General features: G+C 38.3%; 1 protein-coding gene across 2 annotated transcripts in view; it reads left to right on the forward strand.

Moving 5' to 3' along the window:
- Positions 1-22,076, forward strand: part of oca2 (oculocutaneous albinism II) — a 50,221-nt gene extending 28,145 nt beyond the window's left edge. For both annotated transcript variants that reach the window (XM_044200300.1, XM_044200301.1), the window contains exons 19-24: positions 4,790-4,917; positions 5,504-5,563; positions 6,366-6,470; positions 9,230-9,323; positions 10,107-10,200; positions 21,102-22,076. In XM_044200300.1, coding sequence (XP_044056235.1) covers positions 4,790-4,917; positions 5,504-5,563; positions 6,366-6,470; positions 9,230-9,323; positions 10,107-10,200; positions 21,102-21,189 — 569 coding nt within the window. In that variant the 3' untranslated portion in view covers positions 21,190-22,076. The remainder of the gene's footprint in view (positions 1-4,789; positions 4,918-5,503; positions 5,564-6,365; positions 6,471-9,229; positions 9,324-10,106; positions 10,201-21,101) is intronic.
- Positions 22,077-22,594: the final 518 nt, after the last annotated feature.

Consider the following 22,594-nt stretch of genomic DNA (forward strand, 5'->3'; position numbering starts at 1 on the left):
CTTTTCAACTTAAATAGTGATAATGTGTCAGTGTTGTGTTTACAGCTTGATTCCACTGCCCACAAGTGGCCAAAAAAATCAGTTATTGCAGGTTTTAAGAGAACAATGTTTTTAATGTAATGACATATTGCAGAATATTCCATGTGAAAGGGAAGAGCAACCCTAAGATAGTGTTAATACAAATAAGTTCTGTTACCATTTTTAAGATATTTACAAAATATGGTTGTAGAAACCCAACCATGGCTTTATAATGGCTTTACTATTTGTGACAAATCTCAATGGTCCATCAGTATCCAATGACAAATCCATTAACAAAAGTTTCAAGGATGTTGTTGTTTGAAGGGAGCTGCAGCAGCATGTGGTGTTAACATGAGAGTATCACTGTCAGGTTATAAAGTTGCTGTATCACATACTGATGTATGTATGTATGTATGTATGTATGTATGTATGTATGTATCTGTATGAATATGAATGGATGTTACCAGTCAGTTGATGTTAACAGGACTTCAGTGTTCTGCCTGGACAAAAGCAAGCCTAAAAATCTGTGCTGCTTGCATATTCTGGGCATGTTAGTAAATCTGGACATCAGCTATCATCTGACGATGATATAACCTCTGGGGGCAACGGCCAATGTTTCGGGGCTTCTGGTGCAGCCATCGGATATCCGTTATCCATTAATTGGATATCCGGGCCAAGATTTTCTCTTCCGTGCGCCAGTCAATGTTTACAGTCCGATTACTCAGACTACAAACAGACTACAAATACTACTCAGACTACAAATGGACTACAAACGGAAACCAGAATGCTTCCGATACCAAAATCTTGTCCCTTGCCAACACACTCTGCATTCATATGCAGATATCTGTCTATAGAGATTAGCTTGAGGGTTATACCTTGTCTGTCTGACTCCTCTGACTGTGATGTCTCTGATGTGTGCTCAGCAGGTGACCTTAACAGCATCTCATTAATGCTAACACTATCCCTAAATGAAGATGGCTGTCTTCATACACACCCTGTCATCTCTCTCTTCTCGCTGCTGAGGCCACTCAGTCTCCAAACATGCTCAGTTAATTACAGCCGCTGCTCAGGTTACCTCTCTGTGACATTTATTAAATGGGAATGACCCCACAGCAGCGTGTTTTCTGTCCCTGTGGAGGGATAGGCACCTGTCCAAACACTGTTCTCATTAATGCAAGCAGGTCACAGTCAGGGTTGACTGCTGCAGCAGCCTAGTCTATTCATTCACACGTGTTTTAAAAATTGAGCCTCATTAAAATTTCATTAACTTCACACGCTAAGATTTAATTTCAGTCTGATTACACCTGGTCATTTGATCCCTCTAATGTGTCTCTGGTTATGTGAGATACAACTGTGGCTTGGACAAAACTTTATTGATCCCTATGCAGAAATCAGGAGAGTGTAGCAGTGAAAAATGCTAAAAACACTGTGAATCTACACAGTGTTTTTAGCATTTTTCACTGCTCAAGTGGGAAATATAGGAACAAAATCATTGAACATTTAAAGACTTTAGAGATTTAGAGATGTTACTTAGTATTTCACAAATTGGTCTTTCAATAGAGACATTTTTAGAAATTCTTACTTTGGTTAAATTCCGACATTTTAATTGCTTTGAATCTTTAGTCAAATCTTTGGCAAGGCGAAGAAATACCTGAAACATCAGTTTCTTATCTAACCATATGCTTACAAGTGTACAAGATACTCGAGCCCTTTATCTTCTGGTTTTGGCCTTGTGTTCATTTACTTTCTTCTGTGTACCTTATGGATATCTGTGATGAGCCTTTTTTCACAGCACAGTCCTGTCTCAGACACTGTTGTCTTGCAAATGATAGATGAGTCTATCATAAACTGCTCAGACTTACCTAAAAGCTCTTTTTAATTGGAGAGCTCTTTAGGTTTGTTATCTGCTGCTTGCTCTTGGCCCTGTTCAGGATGCAGCCTCGGGAAATATTGATGTAGTGAGGAAATCTAGTGTCATATTTGGGTCGATATTTGTTGTTGTCCTGTTTGAAAGAATCAAAGAACTTTGCGGTGGTTATTGGGTTAGTGAGTTATTTACTTGTTTTTTTCAATCTGCTAGATACTACTATGTTACAGGAAAGTTTTTATTGTTCATTGTTTTTGACAAAAGGATCTATGGACTTCTAATGGACGATTCACTAAAAAGATCAATATATTTGCTAGATGACACATGCATCATAATAATTTAAATGAAAAATTGAATTTATTTGTATTACATTAACATTGACTTTCATTGTTACACCAAAGCACACTGAGGTAACTCTAACTGAACTCTGTATTATTAGCTAAGAGTTAGCCTTATATGTAGGAATGAAAACATAACATTTACCATAGCAAAGACCTTCAACAGACATCATCTATATAAGACAGATATGTCACACATTTCCTCTAATGAAAATCAACTGTTCGTGGGGAGAGTGTAGTAGAAGCAGTGTTTTGTAACCCTGCTGAACTATTCTTTGTTGCAGCAGCTTTACTTGTTTGAACTCTCCTCTAAACTCGAATGAAAAATGTTTTCAGAATCTTCAGTACAACCTCATATGTCAACCCACAGAGTTCCCTCAGAAAACTGTAAAACATAAATTAATTGCAGTTCTGCCTTCTCAGTTAAGCTAACTATTTTAGCTTCTGTAGGTATTTTAACATTAGGGTTAGGGTTAGCTCCATTTTTACTGACTTGTTTTTGAAGCCGTATGTATCACATTTTTATCTTTGCATACATATGATGAACTCCAGTTCAACAGAATATTAATGTACTGTATATGAAGGAGATCTTTGGAGGATCTACACTAATACTGTGGACTATCCCCAATGAAATGTCTCTCTGTTTCCTACTTACTGTTCAAAATAAGCAGACACAGGGAATGTTTTCTGACAAATTTAAAGCTGCACTAATCTATATTTTTCTATTTTTTTTATGTTAAAGTTTAAAAAATGGCTACTTGTATGTGAAAGGGGTTGCTCGTTGATGAAGCCAGAGAGAAATATTATCCAATTCTGCAGTTCCCCTCAGCTCTAAAGAGCTTTTTTTTGTGTTTTTCAGCTCATTGTTTTGGTTTTATGGCCCGCAACTTTGCTGTTTTGGTTCACTCTCACGGCTCTCATCAACATTGTTTTCAGACATAGCAGGCAGCTATTACCTGCTACCTGTCCAGCACCAAACAAGACAGACAAAGTTAGCGATTAGCTGGTGAACATAGTGGAGCATTTAGCAGCTAAAGAGCCAGATACGTCCCTTAGGAGTTAGTGGAGACAAAAACAGAGCTAAGTGTTCAACTTCAGATAAATGATAATGTTGCTCCATGTCTGCTCAATGTGTAAATAGCCAACTATTTGCTAACACGTTTGCTAAAACAACTTAATAGGGTGATATGTCCATGTTGTGTTCACAGCTTGTTGTGCTGCCCCCAAGTTCCAAAAAAATAAATTAATGCAGGTTTAAAGAAAAACTTTCTGTCAAATCTTGCTCAAAATGTTTCTCATTGAAATGTATACTATATACTGTATGAAACAGTGTTAGTTTGAAGTTGAGACAAGCTTACTTTGGTGGCAACTGTTGGTTAACAACAGTAACCTAACTTCAATATAACAAAACAAAACCATTATAAAACATGAAATTGAAATGGATAACCTTTGTAAATAGATTTTCAGTATTCATTGTTTATCTATTTTCACTTCACCAACTGCCCTTTCCCATTGCCTAGTTGTTCATACTCACTGGTCATTTCCAGCAAACTTTGGCCCACATTTACCCTAAACCTTTGCCTGTATCATCAGTGAGAGATTAAAGTCAATACTGGAAAACCAAATTGTCTGTTAAAACAACACATTTGCCAGCTCTTGCTGAACTCTGACCTGAGACTATCAGGAACACAGCAGGTTCTAGACATGTAAACATGCTGTGAAGCTGCAAAAGTGTTGAGTCTCTCTTTCAGCAGTCTTAATCTTCTTATCAGTCTCTCTGTCTCTAATCTTCCCTCTGTCACTCTCCCTTTTGTGTCCTTCCATTGCTCTTCTTTCTTCACTAATTCTCATCAGTTGTGAAATTATTTCCCCAAAGGCCTCGGCCAAGGCAATCACTGGTGCTCACCTGTTTAATCAAATTTTCTCCAAGTGGATGCACACTCTTCCATCTTTCAAAAACACTCTCTAATTGTAAATATCAGCAGGCTGATGCCAACTTTTGTCCTCTATACTAGAATGTGTTGAAATTACATTTTTGTGATAATGAATGCTTCATTAAACCCACCAAGACAGACCAAATACTTTATACATTGTATCCTACCAGTACCACTTCATGGTATGATCTCTTTATTACATTATAGAGAGGGCATGCGTTGAACACTCCTCAGCAGAATGACTTCTCATGTGTTGATTTTCTGGCATTTTCATTTTCACACATACATTTGTTTTTAGATATTTGTTGACCATTGACTTATCTGGGGCAGCAAAGACGACAAACAGTGGGAAATGAAGGCCTAGATGTAAAAACGCAGTGGTGGCATCTGTAACATTTACTAAAGGTTGCTGTTCTTTTTGAGACTTGTGATTAAAGATAAATTTAAGTGAACAGAAAGCAGATGGAACTCTATTTTGTTGAATTAACTAACACTTTTTAATCATTTTAAAAGTCTCCTAAGTATCCCCCTGTGTTGTGTGCAATATGTCCTCTTGTTATAAATCTGTGAATTTTTATGTATGTGAGAGTGTTTTCTAGCTATAAAGGGAGATGTCTTGTTCTCTCTCTCAGGTTGGATTGCTATCCTGGGTGCACTGTGGCTTATGGTTCTGGCCGACATCCAGGATTTTGAGATCATCTTGCACCGTGTGGAGTGGGCCACATTACTGTTCTTTGCTGGCCTCTTCGTTTTGATGGAGGTATTTCACATAGAGCCCATATTTTTGGCATTGACTGAAAGCCCATTTATCATTTTTTCAAGAGATTTTGGACTCAACACAAAATAGTGGAAACCAAAAACTGATGCCAAACAACAACTTTTGCTTAGAGCCTCCATTTGTTGCATGAAGTAATTATAACAACTAAAAAGTGAGCCAGAACTTGGAGAAATGTAGATTTAGCTAGGCCCCCCCTCTGACAAGCATCTTTATGAGACAGAAATTCAGTCAGTCTCACAATCTGAAAAGTAATGATCTTTTTCTTTACCCATGAGCCTCAGAGTGAAAGAAAGACTAATGTCAGCAAATGAACTTTGTTGTTTCTCTCCTCTAAGTGTCTGATATAGACTATGTGTTGAATGCATTGTATATTGTCAGAAAGCAGTCCCGTAAGGAATTTTTGTTCTCGGTGTCAATAACGATAACAAGAATAGATTTGTCTCTGTCTACTTAATGGCCGCTAAATGAAAACCAAATTGCTTTTCTTCTCTTGGTTTAATCCTACCTATAGCTAATTCTCCTCTGTTTTTTTTTTTATCGTATTAATCTTCGGCTCTTCATTTTTCAGGCTTTAGCCCAGCTGCAGCTTATCGACTATATTGGAGAACAGACAGCGCTGCTTATAAAAGTGAGTTTTTCCTTTGATTCTCAACCTTAACAATCATCTCTCAGGACTCCATGCAACTGGCATAACTAATAACTGGGCACAGGTGACATGGTATTGCATTTCATGCATGTTGATTTTGTTCTGCACAGCTCTGAATTCAATTATTTCGTTTACATCTGATTCCTGTCAGCAGTTGAAGGCCTCTGAGGTAATTTTCACCCATATTCTAGCCTGTGTGCATCATGCAAGCGAGGTGTCTCTTAGCAGAGAATTGCACCAGTAATAGGTACGTCAGCTTGTGTTTAGACTGTGGGCCTCTATAAGTCTTATAATCACACATGACAGGTGGTGTGCTATTCATGGTTTCTGACCTGCACAGCCTCCCCAAACAATGGACAACATGCTGGGTAGAATTGCATGGCCTTTCTCTCTTGATACAAGTAGGGGACAGGTGAAAGGAGGAGATATTGCCTCCTTTAACCTGGCCATGCGTACCTAAGAGAAGACTATCAAGAGGGTTCAAACAACATCATGCTTGTCACATGTGGAGAATTGGCCTCGCTGTGTGTGTGTGTGTACTGCAGAGCTCAGAGATAAAACTCCAAAGACACCCTCACTACCACCACCTGTGGTCGTGTCACACATTTAAACAGCTTCATCCTCTCAGCCTCCACTCCCCGACGAGAGGTTCAGTGTCAAAGAATGAACATAATTGGTGTGTTTGATTTAAATCTGTGATGGACTGAGGGGTGGGGGTGGCGTGTGCATCTCAGGAGCAATGAAAGTAGCAGTTATCTGTGGCTCTTATTATCTCCCCTCTCAGGCGGTGCCAGAAGACCAGCGCTTGGCTATAGCCATTATCTTGGTGATGTGGGTCTCAGCTCTGGCCTCTTCTCTCATAGACAACATTCCCTTCACTGCCACCATGGTAAGAGGCTTCTGCGTGATGCTTTCTTTTCACACTCTAGTATATCCTTGTGAAATCACACACACAAACACAGTTCAAACAGGTCATCTTCATACATGAAGTAGTAAAGAACTAGTCCCAAACCACTTGACTTGAGATGGGTTTCACCACTAGTTACCTCAGCTAGTTAACGTTTAGCTACTATAAAATATTGTAATCAATATGACCAGTATGGAGTGTTTTGACACCTATAAATGGTATATTTAACACCATTTATAGGTGTTACTATAGCTGAGGTGACTTTTGACTTTTAAACACAATCTCTAAGGGCACTTAACTCTAACTTGTTCATCATTATTATATTATCGTTATAGTTCTTATGGCTCTAAGAAAACTCAAAGGTAATGGTTCCGGTGTCGGCCTTTCCAATGCAGTCTCTCTTGACTCATACTGTGCAACATACAATGTAGCAATCATATTTTGTATAGATCCAAAAGGTGTAGGTTGAAGCTACAAAAGACAAAAATGTACAATAATGTACATAATTTTCCATTCTAAAGTCAACATGCTATTCTAATCATGCATTTTACATTTTTTCCTCACTACAGCTGTACAACATAAATTCACCCCTGTAACAGAAATACAATTTTTTTTGATTGATTTTGTCCTGACCCTTTGTTTCTCAAACCCTCTCAAATCATATTGGCCTTTTCTCATTTTAAACAACTGTTGTATACTTTCAGGTAGTATTACTTCTGCGTGTAAGTATGATAAGTAATACTAATCATACTTACACGCAGAATGTAATGTATAGATTACTTACATAGTGAACAATATGAGGTATATAATAATGCCTGGTTTAAGAAATCCTTAATTTTATACAGTGTTGGGACACACTTGCCTCGACATAATGTATCTGGTTTCCAGCATAATTTGTTATATATGTATTATCTGTTAACCATTCTGAAGTCTTTAACATTATTGAAATAAAACACTGCATCTTCCATTAGCCAGCCAGGACTTATTGAATATTTTGATACCTAAAATGCAGGATCACTGGCCTGACAAGTTTCACATAAGAAGAGCAGAGAAGACAATGCTGATCCAAATGCAAATAACATGCTCATTTATTTTAGATTGTGAGTGAAGTCTGTACTGGACCTATAAAATGGTACTGGATCTGACTTTCCATATAACAACAGTTATCTTAAAATGCAGAAAGATTCTTTTAGACACTCATGAATTATGCAGAGCTACTAACTGCCACCTCACCACTTTAGTTGTCAGCTGTCTGTTTTGCTAAACAGTAATAGAGTGTACAGAGATTGATGTTTCAGAGGGCCGCCAGTGTGCTCAATTAAAATGACAGTGAGAAAAAGAAAGGATGTTATCCCACTGACAGAAAGAGATGTTGCTTACTAGAATTATATCAGCAGATTTTTGACTAGTCAGCCAGTATATCTTAGGGTTTTGATGTCCTTTTCTCTGGTTGTTTTTCCATATTTTCAAGCCCATGCAAGTGTTGTTCTACCTATAAAAGAGACTTCAAACCGCATCAATTTTCAAATCAGTGAACAGCTGATAAGAAAGCATGTCCTGATTGTCACTCTAGACTGAAGCTGAGAAAAGATTTATTTCACCCATTGAGACCAAAAAAATGAACGCATGAATCAATCGATTCAGAGCCTCTTTTAAATGTAATTTTCAAAGGAATAGTTTGACATTTTGTGATGCTAATTCGCTTTCTTGCTCAGAGTCAGATGAGAATATTGATACCACTTTCATGTCTGTACAGTGAATACGAAGCATCAACTAGCAGCGGTTAGCTTAGATTAGCAAGACTGGAAATAGGGAAACAGCTTGCCTGGCTCTGTCCAAAGGTAAAAATGTCCACCTACCAGCACCTCTAAAGCTCACTAATTGACATCTTGTATTTTGTTTATTGTTTAAATTTAAGTGGATTTTGTTACCTTTGGACAGAGCCAGGCTAAGTCTTTGTACAGCCTAGAGTTAGCAGTTGGTGGTAGCATCTAAAGTAACTCTCTGCAAGAAAGCAAATAAGTGTATTTGCCAAAATGTTGAACTATTCCTCTAAACGATTCTATGGCAGCCAACCAAATGCAAACCGTTTTATCATTAGGATTCAGGGTTTATTTATTTTTTTCATAGTTCCTGTAAATACTCAGCGAGGGTTTGCTTTCCCAACCAGGGAAAGACATTTTGATTGATATTAGGCTATGTACAGTGTATGCATGCTCTGTTAGTATGGTTGGCAAAAGTGATGTGCACACCAGTATTCAGTCATGCAACATCTGGTTACACCAGCAGGAACTAATGGAAATATTCTCTACTACGCTGCACATGAAAGCTTTAATGTTTCATTTTCTCATATTCATTTCAGTAAATTCCTCAGAACATAATCCACAATCTTCAGGAAATTCTAAAACGGTTGGGACATGGTTGAGTTCACACTGCCATCGTGGTGGGATCTGATCTGGCTCATAACCTACTGTATATTGCATGTAAAACCCATCACATATACCACATCATCGATGGTGTCCCTGCGTATAGTATATGTATTTGGGGGTTGCTAGTATTGGAAAGATTGAGACTGCATTCTGTGTTTTAGGCACCAAACTCAACTGAAATAATGTTTAGAAATGTATTCACGTTAATTTTTCTTATTAAAATTGTTTTGGAAAAGCATTGCATATAAAAATGATTTTCTGACAGACATAAGCAGTGTATGTTTTCAATCATTTCTATCTCTGTACTCACAGATTCCAGTTCTAATCAACCTAAGTCAGGATGCAGATGTGAACTTGCCAGTAAAACCTCTCATCTTTGCCTTGGCCATGGGAGCCTGCCTTGGGGGTAAGCCTCTATTTTTACCCACTTCATGTGATAAAATATAAACTACAAAATAAAAATAAAAATAGGGTATGAGACAGTTTGGTTTTGGGCTAAAAACCCACAACAACATTTCAGAGTTTCTTACAGTCACTGGGGACTTTATAGTTTAGGTGTGGATCTTTATTGATGGCCCCTGCCAGAAGGAGACATCATATGCTCGAGGTGACAGCCACACTTTGCACAGCTGTGTTGCTCCCTGGGGAGGTCAGGCTGTGCTTTTTGTGAGAGCAGCCCAAGGCCCTCAAAGCTGGCCTTATTCAGGCTCTACCTCACCCCAGCGGCCGGCCCTTCAGCACAGTGTGGCTCTGTTTGGGTGGGAAGGACACAAAGAGAGAGAGATGGAGAGTTAGAGAGCTGTCATAGTGTTTCAGCTTAATCAACTGCAGTGTGACAGGTCCTTATCGATTGGCAGTATGATGTTGCCACCCGCCGAGCTCCATCCCCACACTGACACCTTTTGAGATGTGAGCAGTATCGAGCGGCTGGATGGTTACGTACCCTGACTGTTAAAATGTTGCCTACAATAGATTAAAAATAGTAAAACTTTATAGTAGTATAGGCTGAAAATACTGAAAGATGATGATGATTCTTAATATGATTATTAATATAGCAGCGCATAAATGTTGAATACTTGTCCTTTGTAACTGTTCTCATGCTCTGTGTTTTAGGTGACATTGAATATTTAAAAAAAAAGTTAGATTTCAATTAATAGTTGTCCTTCATGTTGTTTTCCTGTCTGTTTAGGAAATGGCACATTGATAGGAGCATCAGCCAATGTTGTGTGTGCAGGAATTGCTGAACAACACGGCTACGGCTTTTCCTTCATGGAGTTCTTCAGGTAAGCTCTCTCTCACCTTAACGGCACTAAACGTAACATATCAAGCAGTCAGACGTTAGAAAAATAAACACCATGTTTTAAAATCTTGCTCCCAAAGTTGCTTTATTTTTATTTTGTCTCTTTGGGTAATGTCAGACTTGTGCATCTCTGTGAATCCTGTACTATAGGCTATACTGCCTAAAGGGGTACTTACATGTTAATATCCATCATATGGTACGATAGAAGATGCCAACAATGTCTACTGAGTTGCCCGAGAACATTTAGAGAAAAGCCAAAAGTCTCACAATTCAGATCCTGAATTGCGAATGCCCAAGTTTCCCCAGAGTCCTTTTCATTAAAATGTGTATCATGTGGCAGAAGCTGCTCTCCTCTTTGAGGGGGTGTTGCTGGAATTCTGAGTAGTGCAACATTTAGTGCATCTGTCTAAGCAGGACCAGGTTTTTTTAAGGGTTACCACCTGACCTTGCTTGGGATATGGACAGCAGGGGTACCCTTCTGTCAGTAAAATAACTCCAGGAAACAACCTGGCAGACATGAGTTAATGTCATCTGGTCTGGGCAGTGATTTCAGTTTGTGTCCTCTCCAGTGACACTGTAAGGACACTGAGAAATGTTTACTACAGTGAGTGTGGAGTAACCCAAACTGTAGCAAAATGTGCTCAGTCATCTACAGAAAAAACAGTCTGATACACTGACTCGTAGAAAGTCGCACATATGTGAATATATGAATTGATACTGAGTGAAACACTCAATGAGAGCTTGAGTTAAGAACTCTCTGGCTGTTTAAAAAAAACAAACCCAAGTGAATGGCGAAAAATGTCATTACATTGCAATCTGGTGATGTAACAGCCAGACATACTTTATAGTTTGCCTGTAGAAGTGGTCAGTGATGTTGAAAGATGGATAAATATGAATCTGATTAGGTTTATTATTTTATTATTATCTATTTTTAGTTTGTCTCTTTGGGTAATGTCAGACTTGTGTATCTCTGTGCAATTGTTTAGCAGCATATCATTTGATTTATGGAACTACTCAGTGTACTGTATGTAATGATGAAAGGAGATAGAGCGAGACCGTTCCTTGTGGGATTTTTGTTCTGTAACAGATTACATTTGAATCGGTGACTTGAATGTCTGCAGGTGGGATTTACATGAGCACAGACTTTCTTTCACTGCAGTGCCACCATACACTCTGACACTAATTTAAGGCAGTGTCTGTGGCTGTGCCAGCGCTGCGTAGACTTCTGTCATCAAATGTACATCAAGAAAGAATCACGTGGTGAATGGTCATTTGTCTGTAATTCTGCCTTCCTTTGCACATTTATGGTTTTGTGTGAGCGGTTTATATTCTTTCCTTTTTTTAGCCACGCTAGCAGTGTGACTCTAAGGATGGCAATGTCGGTCGGTGCACCGCTTTGGTCTTGACTGAAATATCTCAACAACTCTGAAATGGATTGCCATGAAATTTGGTACATGTTAGCATGCTGCCGTTAGCATTTAGCTAAGAGCACAGCTGTGCCTAAGTACAGTCTCATGAAGCTGGTATTGTGGCTGTAGACTCCTTATACCTGATTTATCACCACAGACTGAGGAAACAGAGGAAATTACATTTGAAATGTAACTTCTGGGAAAAGCAGGCGGCACTGTTTAATTGGATATATACGGAGGGAGAGAGACTATAGCCGGGAGAAGCAGTGAGGGAGAGAGATGGAGAGAGAGAGAGACGCAACTTTAAAGATGCATTATGAAGTTACGTTACTGAAGCTCTGCTCAGCACCACAACACAAGCCGTTATATTATTATTTGACCATTACCAGAAATGTAATTACCAAATGTAATTCAATCACTGGTCTTTTTGTTGAGCTGACAACAACAGGCTATTTAATACTGCCTCACCTATATTCCTTCTCTGTCAGGGTGAATGCACACTTGCAGTCCCAAAAATGTCTTCTCTTCAACAAGTTCAGCGGCAGAAAACATTTTCCCTTGCACTCTATTACTTTCCAGACATGTGCGTCAACAACAAATGTCAAAGCAGCTCAGCATCTGGTCTAATTTGGCAAAACTTTATGCAATATTTTGTGCCACAGACGGTAATTTTCAACAGGTTTAGCAAATATCCCCCTTGGTCTTGTTTCCATATAAATGGTGGTTGTAATCATTTTTACAGTAAGTGATGACATGATTAGTAAGTTAATCAATTAGTCAATAAACAGAAAATTAAGTGACAACGATTCTGATAATTGATTAATCATTTGAAGTCATTTATCAAGCAAAAATGCCACATTTTGCAGGTTCCAGCTTTTAAAATGTGAGTGTGTGTTGCTTTGACTGTTCAATAAGCATGTTAAGGATGCGACCCCTGGCCTCTGGGAAATTGCGATGATCATTTTCATTTTTGTTTGATATTTTAAAGACCAAACAATTAATCTAAAAAATAAGACAAAAATGAATCACTGATGAATATAATTGTTAGCTGCAAACCTAATTACAGTACGTCATTTTAGTTATGTAATTTCAGTTGACCAGAAGATGATATGGTCTTGTATTAGATGTTAGAAGGATGCGACCATCCATCAGTCATTCAAAAGCCAATAAAAGACCTGTTAGTGTATTTTCTGTGCTCTGTATTTCATTCAACACTAAAGTATGACAGAATTTTCAACTGGCTCCATTAGGATTTTGCCCATCTTTTTTGGTTCTGCTTCTCCTAAAGCAGGAGGAGCAGAGGACAGGTAGTGAGAGTGTGGCCGGTGTTGTTGAAAGAAAAGAATAACAGGTGACCCTTGGTGTGAAAGAAACTGCACAATTACCTAGTCATTGTCTGTTTCTTGTTTCCTTCTCACTATGCTAAAAAGTTCCAGTATAAACCAATTAAATAATTGGTAGAAATGTCATCACAGTTAGTTATTGTACCGTATGTTGACAAATTTGTTGTTGCCTTGAAAAGACTCCAGGCTTGTCCATCTGCATGGTATTTCATTAAAATGGATAAGAACAGTTGCAGCCCGTCAGCTCTGCTTCTCTTACACTGTAGCTGTGTTTACAGTTATTGGATAGAAGCATTGCTCTCGGCTGAAGCACTGCCTGTAATTGGCTGTCTGTGGCAAGGGTCACAGCTGTTCAGAGAGACAGGTAAGGGAGAGAGAGGTCTGTCTGCGACTCCAGGCAGCTGGGTCTGACTAGTGCTGTATCAGGTGGTTAAATTCAGGGCCCAGATGAGCCCACAGGGACATGGATGCCTTTTTTAAAGAACATCACAAAGGAAAATGAGTGGCCCTGAATAGCTCAGCAGTTAGTTGGTATGGTCCCTGTTGCTTCCTTCATGCCTCTAGGCCCTGATCATCCTCCTCTCTTCAAACCACTAATCTGGGGAGCATGGCAAAAGCACCTACTCTATATGTACTGTATGGTAGTCCAGCTCGAAAGGGTATGAACCATTGCTAGTGCTTGCATGCTCAGTGTGAAAAATAGCTGCTGTTATTCTACAGAGAATGAAATGGTATAAAATACCCCTAATTCAATAAAATAAGATAAAAACAAATAAAACACATACAACATAAACAGCTTTTTTAAAATAAAATGTTTAAAAAAATACTTGATTGTACTTAAGTAAAAGTACAGAAGTGTTATCAGCAAAATATACTCAAAATATCAAAAGTAAAAGTCCTCCAGAAAAACGCCCCCTGTGACTGATGTACAGTATTATTGGTGCATAAACTGTTGTAGCTGTTTGAGGTGGAGGTAATTTTAACTACTTTATTCAGTGGTTCCAGGTCAGGCCCCCTCCAAAGGGTCACAAGATAAATCTGAGGGGTCTTGGGATGATTAATGGGAGAGGGAAAGAACAAAAAACAGTTCTGATACACAAATTTGTATTTATTAATTTTGACTTTTCTGTCTTTCATAATGGAGAGTTTTATTTCTTTGGGCCTTGAACAGTTGAAACCATAAGTTTAGAGGGATCGAAATGTTTCTTTGGTGGAAATGCTAACAACTAATTTGAACACATCTGAAACATGACAAGAGGCCCAAATAGGCACTTTTTTGTAAAGGGTTACAGGCCAAAAAGGTTTGGGAACAACTGGTTTAATCTTTAACCAGGCATTGTGTTTTACTTATCATATAATTTTATGACTTAATCTGAAAGGTAACCATAACTGTCACATGTAGAGTAAAAAGTGCAATATCTTCTTCTGAAATATAGTGGAGTAAAAGTTTCAAGTAGAATAAAATGGAAATACTCAAGTACCTGACTTATAGTTAAGTACAGTATTTAAGTAAATTTACTTAATTACTGTCCACCTCTGACATTTAATTCTGTCATTATACTCTAATCTCATCTTTAAACTGTGACTAGTGTTGAAAGTGTGAAAAGTTGTTTTCCTACAGGTTAATGACAGGGCACAGATAGGCTAACATCTCCTCAACCTCATTTTCTCCCCACTGGTGTTGTCAGGTTGTCTACCCCTTAGCTTTGAAGGACTTGTAAAGCAGTCAGAAAGCAAACCACCAAAGGCTTCATGATCAAAAATGTAATAACCACACTGAACTACTTTTCAGTTTTTGACTTTTACTGTGGTAGAGCTCCTGGTCTGTTGTTCACTGTGCATAGACCACCAGGCACAGTAAACAAACAGGCCCCAACTCAAATGACATTAAACAATGTGAGATGAGTTAGATAGAAAGAACTATTATTCAGTTTCTCCACACCTTGTGTTGCCTCCCTTTGTTACACCATGTGACAGAATGAATATTCCCATTCATACAGCTCTCTGCATCTGCAAAGGAGACCTGTACTGGGAACAATGGTCACCTTCACTAGAGACTCCAGGTGTGCTACCTTCATTTGCAAGAAATCTAACATACACTGTAATCAGGGGAAAAATACGACAGAAAAAAATCCTATATATTTTTGGAGGTACAGAGATAATATTCTGTACCACTCTACAGCCTAAGTCATACTGCTTATTGAATAGCACAGGTCAAGCATTGTCATTGGGAGCAGTGCTGTCCTGTGTCAGTGACACATACAGTCAGATGAGCAAGCGTCCCTCTGGTTTATCTAAAGAAAGTCTTTGAGATTGCATCTGGACCTTCAAAGAGCTCCCATCATATGCAATTAAATCAATGTATGAGATCACAAGGTACGATGGGATTTTTTAGTCAAGGTGAACCTTGTTCCTCTCTATGCCGTATTGTGGCAACTTTTTCATCTGCCCTCTGTCCTATCATGCTGTGCCAATGAAGGGGAAATGGATATTGCTCAGCAGAAAGAGATTCACTTCTGTGGAGGGGTCTGATTATGATAACAGTTTAGAGATTCCTCACTCCATCCATCTTAAGTGGACATTCATACCGCAAAGATAAAAATCACAGTGGTCTGTTTATGCTGCTTTGCTTTTGTCCGTTAATGGGCTTTGTGAAGGACTTGGACTGGAATACCAGATTTCCCATTTTTACATATTTTATGTATTAAAATATAATTTAAATACCAATATATATGACTCTGGTAGTGTGGCGTGAGCCTGTTTCAACTGTGACAGTTTGCACATCCTCAGAACTGTAAGCCCTGCTAGTTTGACAGGCAGTTTATGGTATGTCAATAAAGCTAACACACGAGTGCGCAAAACTCCGTCTCCTTCATTCCTCCTCTATCCAGCAGTTAGTTAGTTCTTTAGCCTGAGGGTGAGTGGTGTGTTTCACAGTAGTGGTCTGCAGTTTTCTGTTCAGTAGCACTACTTAGCAAAAAGGTCTAATAATCAGAGCCTGTAACCGATGTGGCTGTGGGTTACGTTGTCATAAAGAAACCAGCACAGTGTAGAACAGTTTTATTCCTAGTCAGCCTTTCAGTGCCATTGTGTGCAACAAGATAAAACAGCTAAGCTTCGCACACAGTTGGAATACAGAATGTGCTTTTCAAAGTAAAAGAAATTTCTTTCGTTCTTGTGATTATTTCCATTTTGCTTCAGTTGCAGTTTAATGCCAGCATTTTGTTAGCTATTAATGTTACTACTGCTACCACTAAAAAAGGAGGTTACAGGCGGTGGGGAAGATCAGTGAGGTAGAAGGGGGCCTGGTTAGGGAGGGCTTTGAGATTGAAGAGGAGGAGGTTTGAATTGAATCCATTGTGGTACAGGGAGCCAATGGAGGTGTTTTAGGAGTGGGAGTGAGTGTACAAATGAAAGGTTTCTGTTGAAGATTAATCAGAAGTTGCAGGTGTGATGTGACGGGGATAAGAGTGGAGTTGCTGATCATATCAGATTTGTCACAGATCAGTTTGAGAAAGTTGGCTCACATCCATGATTTAATTTCAATTAGGGAAGTTGGTCAGGGTGTAGTGAGTTGCAGAGACAATGAATTTAGCAGATATGTAGAGCTGGACATCATCGGCGTAGAACTGGACACCACGACGAATGATGAGATTACCCAGGGGGAGCATGTAGAGGATGAACAGGAGAGGGACCTTGGGACAGAGGTTCAAATCAAACAATAAAATCATCATTAATCTATTTTGCATTTAAATTGTTTCAAACAACATCTGTGTGTTGTTATTACTAGAATTACTGCAAATGTGGAAATATGGAGTTAATTGCAAATGGTAAATTCACAGTTGTTGCCAAATTCTAACAGGAGGCTAAAGCCATTTCCTCAGTTTCAGTTTGTACTGAGGTTTAGTGATGGATGGGACAAACCTCTAAAATTACAGGAAGTGAAAGGTCAGGTTCTTAGAGATTCGTTTTAAAAGGCAGATCATATGAAATCTTTGTTTAGCTGGATATTATTTTTGACATTATTTCTGTCTTATCTAACATTTTTCTCTGAGGGTTTCCTCATTATTCACCCCATATTAAACCTCTGATGTGTAAATAAAAATGATAATCACCCTGACCTTTGTAACTCAATTCAGTTGGCTACTCAAAAAGTTTCAATTTAAATGCACCACCACGCCATATTGAAATCATTATTAATGAGCTTAAGTGCTTGACTTGCCTCATTAATCCTTAGTTCAAGTACTAATTTGACATTTCCACATGCATATCAAATGGAAACTGCATAATTTTATTCATTTGAATGAAGAAATAGTTGTAGCAATAAAGAGTAATACATTGCCACACAATTATCAGATATGCACACACACACGCACACGCATACAACATTTACTCTTTAATTTAAGGGCCTCTGGACTTCTTGTGTGCTTTTCTCAGCATCTTCAGTGCAGAAGACTTGATATATGGGACATTCTGAAAGGTCATCTTAAAAAGGGCTTTGAAATGGCTTCTGATTCAGAGGACCTTATATAAGAGAGATACAACAGAGAACAGATACAATAGGCCAATAGCTGCTATGTTCTTTCCTTACTCTTTGAAAAGGAAACAAAATACACATGAATAGCATTTCAAATGATTTCAGTCCTTATTGTGTTTTTATATAGTCAATTTTCTGTATTATCTGTATTTTTGTGTGTGTGGAAAAGCATTTACTAAACTCTTTTGTTATTTGCTGTTTTTTTCCATTTCTGGTATTGATATTTGATTAGACAGTTCTTATCCGGCTTACTCTTGATGCAGCATAACAAAGGATAACAGTGATTACTAGTTAACTAGGGCACTATATTAAGTGCTGAAACAAACATGAAGACAACTGAAGCAAACATTTAACTTTTCCAGCTGTCAAAAAATATCTCAGGTAAGGAAGTCATGTAATACATCCTTAATTGGCCACATGGGGATCTTTTTAAGTTCAAAATTTTATCCCATTTAATGTCAGTAACTCTGACATCCTTGGTCAGACCCATGTGAAGCAATTGGTACACACATTTTCTGGGTGTGCTGCTTTTGTTTATAGACCAATTTGCACCTAACATGCTGTATATAAGCACCATGAAATACGCCACAAACAGCAAACTTTACTACATTTCTCGAATACATCCGTATGGGCGCCATAAATACCAAAAACCTGTACATTGTAATTTTGGGGCTGCTACTGACCCTCAATTAAATATCGAGTAGGCTACATTTTTAGCATGAAGTAATTCAAATTAATGACTCAAGTCAGATTATAGTCCACACCTCTGGTTGCAGTATCCAAACAACTGTGAATCAGTGCATTTCATTATTATTTATCAGGCTTAAACCACCACATTGACACATATTTTACTTTTCCAACTCAGATTTCCATAAAAGGCAAGTTCATATGAGAAAGTAAAAAAATAAATCAAGAAAGTCACGGACACGTCAGTGTTAACTGAACCAAAGCATTTACCTGTACTTGAGATTTGATATTATACATAGCTATTTGCCACTTCTCATACATATCAAGACAGTATGCAACTCACCAAGAACCTTACCGTTAACCTTGTTTATATTTTTGGCATTGTGTATATTTTGGATCTTGTAGATTTTGGACATTTGTTACTGATATTTTTATACTTGTACCTTTTGTTGATATTTTATATTTGCACTCTTTCCTACTTCGCACTGCAACTGTTGCACAACAATTTCCTTCAGGATAAATACAGTTCTATCTTATATTATCTTAATAGTCATCTCAGGCCTTAAGATCCTCTGAGAAGGAATCCTGCCCAGGTAAACAGAAGATACACACAGCAAAGAGACATGTAACCTTTTGCATCTCTCTAAAAATCAAGCTTGTACAGTTAACCTTGCCATTTCACGTAACTGTCTGTGAGGCCCTGCTAACCTGAGAGTGCGCTACAGTAGCTATTGCAATGAAAGACACATCAGTGTAATGGATGTTTCACACTGGAAAAATAAAAGTATGTCTACTGGTAAAACTGCATTTAGACCAAATAGAATATAAAGTTGAGTTCATGGCCAAACAAACAGCCCATTACCCTATTGTAATCATGCTTCATCATCATAATCATTGGCCATGCATAAGAAATAACTTGCTTAATTAACAAACATTGTTAATAAACAATGATGTAAACCATCATCAGTGTGAGGGATGGCAGCGGTAGGTTTATGGTTATTTTCTGGTTTATTTGGTCCTGACTTATTTGAGTCTAACATTGACTCAGCCTCACATCTCACACTGCACCATCACACTAGTAAGCAACATCTGCTCTAAATGATATTTTAACGACATGGGTTCCCTTAATTTTTCAGTAGTGGTACAATAGTTTTAATTACTTCTTTGCTACTTTGACAGAGATGAATTGCTGGCACTCTTTTTGTCCTCCAAACCTGATCTGTGTCAGAGACTTGGGGCAAACAGATCTCTGGCCCTCAGAGCAGCCATGTGTCCATATAGGACATGGTAGACATCCAAATGACAAACCATCTGCAGTTCCGGAGTCATCTAAGGACACATTTTACATTTATAAAACTAATTGAGGAATGAAAAATTGGGAAAGCAGTTTGACTAATACTACTTCTATTATACTACTTAATACAGTTTTACATGGTCACTGCTACTTTTATGGCATTGCTGTTGCGCCATGAAGCTAACTAAATTTCAGCCATTGCAATGAGAATAGGGATGGCCTTTGCAAATGCCAGGCAATATCACAATTTCCTAAGGCCTCACAACGAACTTAAGTCTGTCACAGGTGCCCAACTTTAGACTAGTCAGATGTTTGGGTGCATTTGAAGGCTTCTTAGATTCTTTCGTCAAGCATGATGTGATTTCATTTGGCAAATAATATGCAAGCCCATTTTAACATGTCATTGGGCCTGTCTTGGAGCAGCAGATAGTCAGCAGGAAGACAAACCTTCACCTGCAGGCTGAGGTGTCCTTGAGCAAGACACTGAATTTGTACCAGCTCCATTAGGGCTGGGTAGCTCTGACCTCCCTGTGCAGCAGGCTGAGTGAATAGAGAGTTACCCCGTGGGGCTCAGTCAAGTGTCACACATCAGAATAAGAATCAGGTTTATTGGCCAAGAAAGTTTTCACATATGAGGCATTTGACTTTCTGCGGCTGTTCTAACACAAAGAAAAACAATACATTTAGTTCAATGAAGAGAAGCAGACAGTTGAAGTTTGACAGTAGAAGAATAAGAGCAAAAATATAAAAGGAAAGATATTCCTGAACTTTTGCAAAACATTTGAATGAGACAATAGGCCTCTTCGAGCTGTAGCATCTAAAATAACCATTTATTTCCCACTCATTGTAATTTGCTTCTTGTCTCTTGACCTCACACCAGAAAATTAGCTTGTGAAAAAGACAGCGGCATAAAGACACCTGTTTGTAAATGTCAGGTCAGCTGCATAGAGACAGCTAACTGATTCAACATTGAGTGCTGTTCCACTTGTTGTGGTGAGTGTGATTAACAAGTTGTCCAATAAAAGAAATGAGAGAATGACAGGAAATATTCACACAACATTAAACTGGACTCTTTATCAGGTTCAGCTGTACTTAGACTCAGCTCGGCTACGAGGCGACATAAAACATCAACAATTTGCTCAACATTTGCATGTTAACATCTTAACTGCTCACAGTGACATCAGCAGTTTGCCATGTAACTTTTGTTATCGTGTACAGTTAACATTGTAACATTAGCATTAAGCTCAAAGTCCAGCTGAGGCCTTTGGGAGTTTGATCATTAGTTTTAGATGTATCATGTCATCAAATGAAGTACTGAACTGTAAAGTTTGACCTGTGGTAGCACTTGATGTAAAGTCTGGAGTCCATCAAGGTCATTAGGATTTTATCGTCTGGGGACCATGAACCTGTGTATGACTCTGGATCATATAAACTTATCACCACTTTATTCATTATTTGCACCATTGTCATTTTTTCGGTAATCCTTCAAATGCTCTCTGTTTGACTGAATAAGTTGAATGCACTATACATACTTTGAGGTGACCACATTTTTTTCCCAGTAAGAATAAAATGTTAATTCATGACATTAATCTGTTGTTCTCTTGTTTCTTACAGGTTAGGATTCCCCATGATGATAATGACGTGTATGATCGGCATGTGCTACCTGCTGGCCACCCACATCGGACTAGGATGGAACATGTAATCTACAACTGCCGTACAGTCAGAGACTGTGTGTTACAACAACAGTGCATGTGTGATACGTAACTTGATTGACTGATCAGATTACAGGCACTATATGAAGCACGGCAGCCATATTTTAGAAAATGTCTTTGACTAAAGTGGAGACCAGCTGGGACCAGAATTACAGGAGCTGTGACCAAAATCCACAAATGTGAGTGTGATGCATTTAGTTCTTGGTGACAGGTCCAGTGTCACCCTGTTGAGTTTTACCAGCTTTGTCAAAAACTTGAACCTTTTGTTCTCAGCAAAGAGTCAATCCAAGGGAAGAAAATGTGTCTTTACTGAAAAAAAATGGTCCCACTTCATGATGCTGTACATGGTGCTATTGCCTCAGTGGGTACAACTGGTGTAAGTGACTCCAGCTATGCCCCCTGATGTCAGACTGTTCATTCTTTTGGAAATCTATGTGGTCTGTTTACAAAAAGCAACAACTCATTTATCTACAAATGTTTTACACTGATTTGCATTTTGAGACATTTAAGACACTGATTAATTTGTTTTAGGCAAACATTTCAACCATGGTTTACCAAACTTATGTTGATATTTTAAAGGAACCACAATACCCAGTGAAAGGGATTTTATAAAGGTTAATGTCTTATATTTTTGTCAGCTGCCAAAATCTCAATGCCTTGTGAATGAATCTGAAAAACGAATAAAATTGGAGGGTAGCAGAATGATTAAATATAACAGATGTAGACTGTTATCTAAACAATGTATACTATCTAGCACTAATACCTAGAAAATATTTAATCATGTAAATGGTCTTACATGGAACGGACAACATTTTCCTACCTTGTCCAGTTGAACAAAATCAACAAACAATAAAGGTTGGGATGTTTCTGCTTTTCATTTGGCTCAGTTTGAGTTTGTTATTCTTCATGAATATTTGGTTACACTTTCTAATAAGGTACCCTTTGTAAAGGGTTTATATGTTGTAACCACTGGCTTTATTATTGGTTTATAAATCATTTAATAATGCTTTATAGATAAGTTTTAAGCCATTAATAAGAGCCACTTTTGGGTTGCCGGGTTGGGAAAAACCTCTCTGATAGGTGAGTCCTTAAAGTAGTTTAGTCTTAGAGAGACTGAGTTGAAAGTGGCGTTCCATCATCCATTTTGAGACACTGAGGCAGGTTAAGATCTCTGCTGAGTCAGATAGGACAGATAGAGCTGGATATCATCAGCATAGCAATGGTAACCACCAAAGGCAGATCCTGTATATTGAGAAGAGAAGGGGACCAAGCACAGACACTTGCAGTAACCCAGTGAAAAGAATAATAATGAATTGTGGTTCAGATGCTCTGCAGCTTTTTTCTAGAAGGTCAGAGGTCAAATGGTTCATTGGAGGATCTTCCTGATGAACCAAA

The sequence above is a fragment of the Siniperca chuatsi genome, linkage group LG6 (assembly GCF_020085105.1).
Source record: "Siniperca chuatsi isolate FFG_IHB_CAS linkage group LG6, ASM2008510v1, whole genome shotgun sequence".
Taxonomy (NCBI): domain Eukaryota; kingdom Metazoa; phylum Chordata; class Actinopteri; order Centrarchiformes; family Sinipercidae; genus Siniperca; species Siniperca chuatsi.